General features: G+C 33.4%; 1 protein-coding gene across 1 annotated transcript; it reads left to right on the forward strand.

Moving 5' to 3' along the window:
- Window positions 1–356: 356 nt before the first annotated feature.
- LOC306996839 (olfactory receptor 6N1-like) lies at window positions 357–1,304 on the forward strand (the record flags this gene model as incomplete). Its single annotated transcript, XM_079609743.1, has 1 exon — window positions 357–1,304. The coding sequence occupies one exon, from the start codon at window positions 357–359 to the stop codon at window positions 1,302–1,304; it is 948 nt and encodes a 315-aa protein (XP_079465869.1).
- Window positions 1,305–2,172: the final 868 nt, after the last annotated feature.

A 2,172-nucleotide genomic window follows, 5' to 3' on the forward strand; every position in this document is an offset into this window, starting at 1 on the left:
TATATATATAAATTCTCATGAGAGTTTTTGAAAAGTCTTGCAAGTGTTCCCAAACAAGGCAATTAGCATGAGGATAGTCTCCATATATATATCACCAGATCAACCTTTCACAACACTGTCAAAATAACAAAAAGAGATTGTGGTAAGATTTTAATATATCTTTGCTTGTGTCTTTGAGCCAGCATATTATGCTACCTTTAGAGTACTGAATATTTCCGTTTATATAACAGGACTGAAGAGCTGACTATCTGACTGATTATTTTTAAAATGATCTAACTTTTAATTTCAAATCAACTAGTTTGTATTATGATGTGCATTATGATATCACTATCACAACACTCTGCATATAATTCCAGATGCAGCCACCACTAGAGAATGAATCCATTGTCTTAGTGTTTACACTCTCTGGACTAAATGAAATGATGGGGAAAAGATTTGTTTTTTTTTCATTGACTGCATTGTATTATCCATTAATTGTGTTGTGTAATGTAACCATAATTTACACTGTAATCTCGCATAAGAAGTTTCATGAGCCGATGTATGTCTTTATTTGTAATTTGTGTGTAAATGGACTTTTTGGCACTGGTGGATTTTACCCTAAATTCATATATGATTTATTATCCCAGTATCATGTGATTTCTTATGCTGGATGCTTGATTCAGATTTTTGTCATTTATTCATCTGTTCTGTGTGACATTTCAACATTGACAGTGATGGCATATGACAGATATGTGGCAATATGTAGACCACTTGAGTATCATTCAATAATGACCAATCAGAGAGTTCTTGAATGTATCCTTTTCTGCTGGCTTTCTCCATTTTTCTGCATGTGTGTTGTAATTGTATTAACATCAAGACTAACATTATGTGGCTCTACTATTGAAAAGCTATATTGTGAAAATTGGTCAGTTGTTAAACTTTCCTGTTTTTCTACAACAGTAAATAATGTGATTGGGTATGTAATCATTATTATATATTTTGGACATGCAATATTGATATTTTGCTCATACGTTTACTTGGTTGAAAAATGCAGAAAGTCAATAGAGGGCAGGCACAAATTCATGCAAACATGTGTGCCACATCTTCTTGCGTTGCTCAATGTGACTGTTGCTTTGCTGTTTGATGTGCTGTACACACGTTATGGTTCAAAGAATTTGCCTCAAGATTTGCGTAATTTCATGGCCCTGGAATTCTTACTCATACCACCCATTTTAAACCCCCTCATTTATGGACTAAATCTGACAAGACTACGGAAAGAAGTCATGAGACTGCTTTTCAAAAAAGAAGTGGACATATCTGATTGAATATTACTTGGTCACAAACAAAGATTTTATTATGCTAGACATTTTAATACTTTGGAAATTGTTTTATTGAAATGGACAACATAACAATTGTGATAGTTAGTTTCTTTTCATCCATATTACACTATTGTGAATGAAAACATTAAATGATGCAGGCTTACATTTGAGTGTGAATTTCAAATGTTCAAAATTGTTATGTTCCTTTGATGTAATTTAATTGTCATGCACTGATTGTGCTTGAATGGAGCTGTCAAAGCAGCACAAGTCTTAATTGTGTCCATGACAGGTAGAGTCCCATATTCAATAAAGACAAACACACATTTCTTAAGAGGAGTTAAAAATGTTATAAAATAGTTAAAAAAGAGAACATTTAAAACCATTTAAAACTCTGATGTCTGTCAATGTTCGCTATGGCCATCAACTTTTCTCTTCATGCCATCTACAAATGTTACACCATGACTTCAGCTCAATGTACTTTTTACACATTATTTCTTTCCCAGGGACTTCTGAAACTACACTTGACTGTAATTCACTGTCATTGCAATCCTGTAAATTAACACCCCACTGAAACACTGATTTAACTGAAATATTTGGTAACTTTATTTTACAGTGGTTTTGTTACACGTTACACGTTAACGGTCCTGTAATTGGCTGTACAATTTGCCCTAAAATGCCTAAAAAAGGCATACCCAAAATAAATTGCATGCTGTTCTTGAACCATTTGGAGTGTGCATGATTTTTGTGTCTTTTGAAAGGGGACACTTTGAGGTGTGTTCCTAAATAGTCAGAATCACTGTAAGTCTTATTGAGTATTGAGTAATATAACTACTAAAACACACTAAAAAAGGAGGAAAAAACACTTCCCGCCTAC

Source organism: Phoxinus phoxinus (genome assembly GCF_949152265.1).
Source record: "Phoxinus phoxinus genome assembly, chromosome: 4".
NCBI lineage: Eukaryota > Metazoa > Chordata > Actinopteri > Cypriniformes > Leuciscidae > Phoxinus > Phoxinus phoxinus.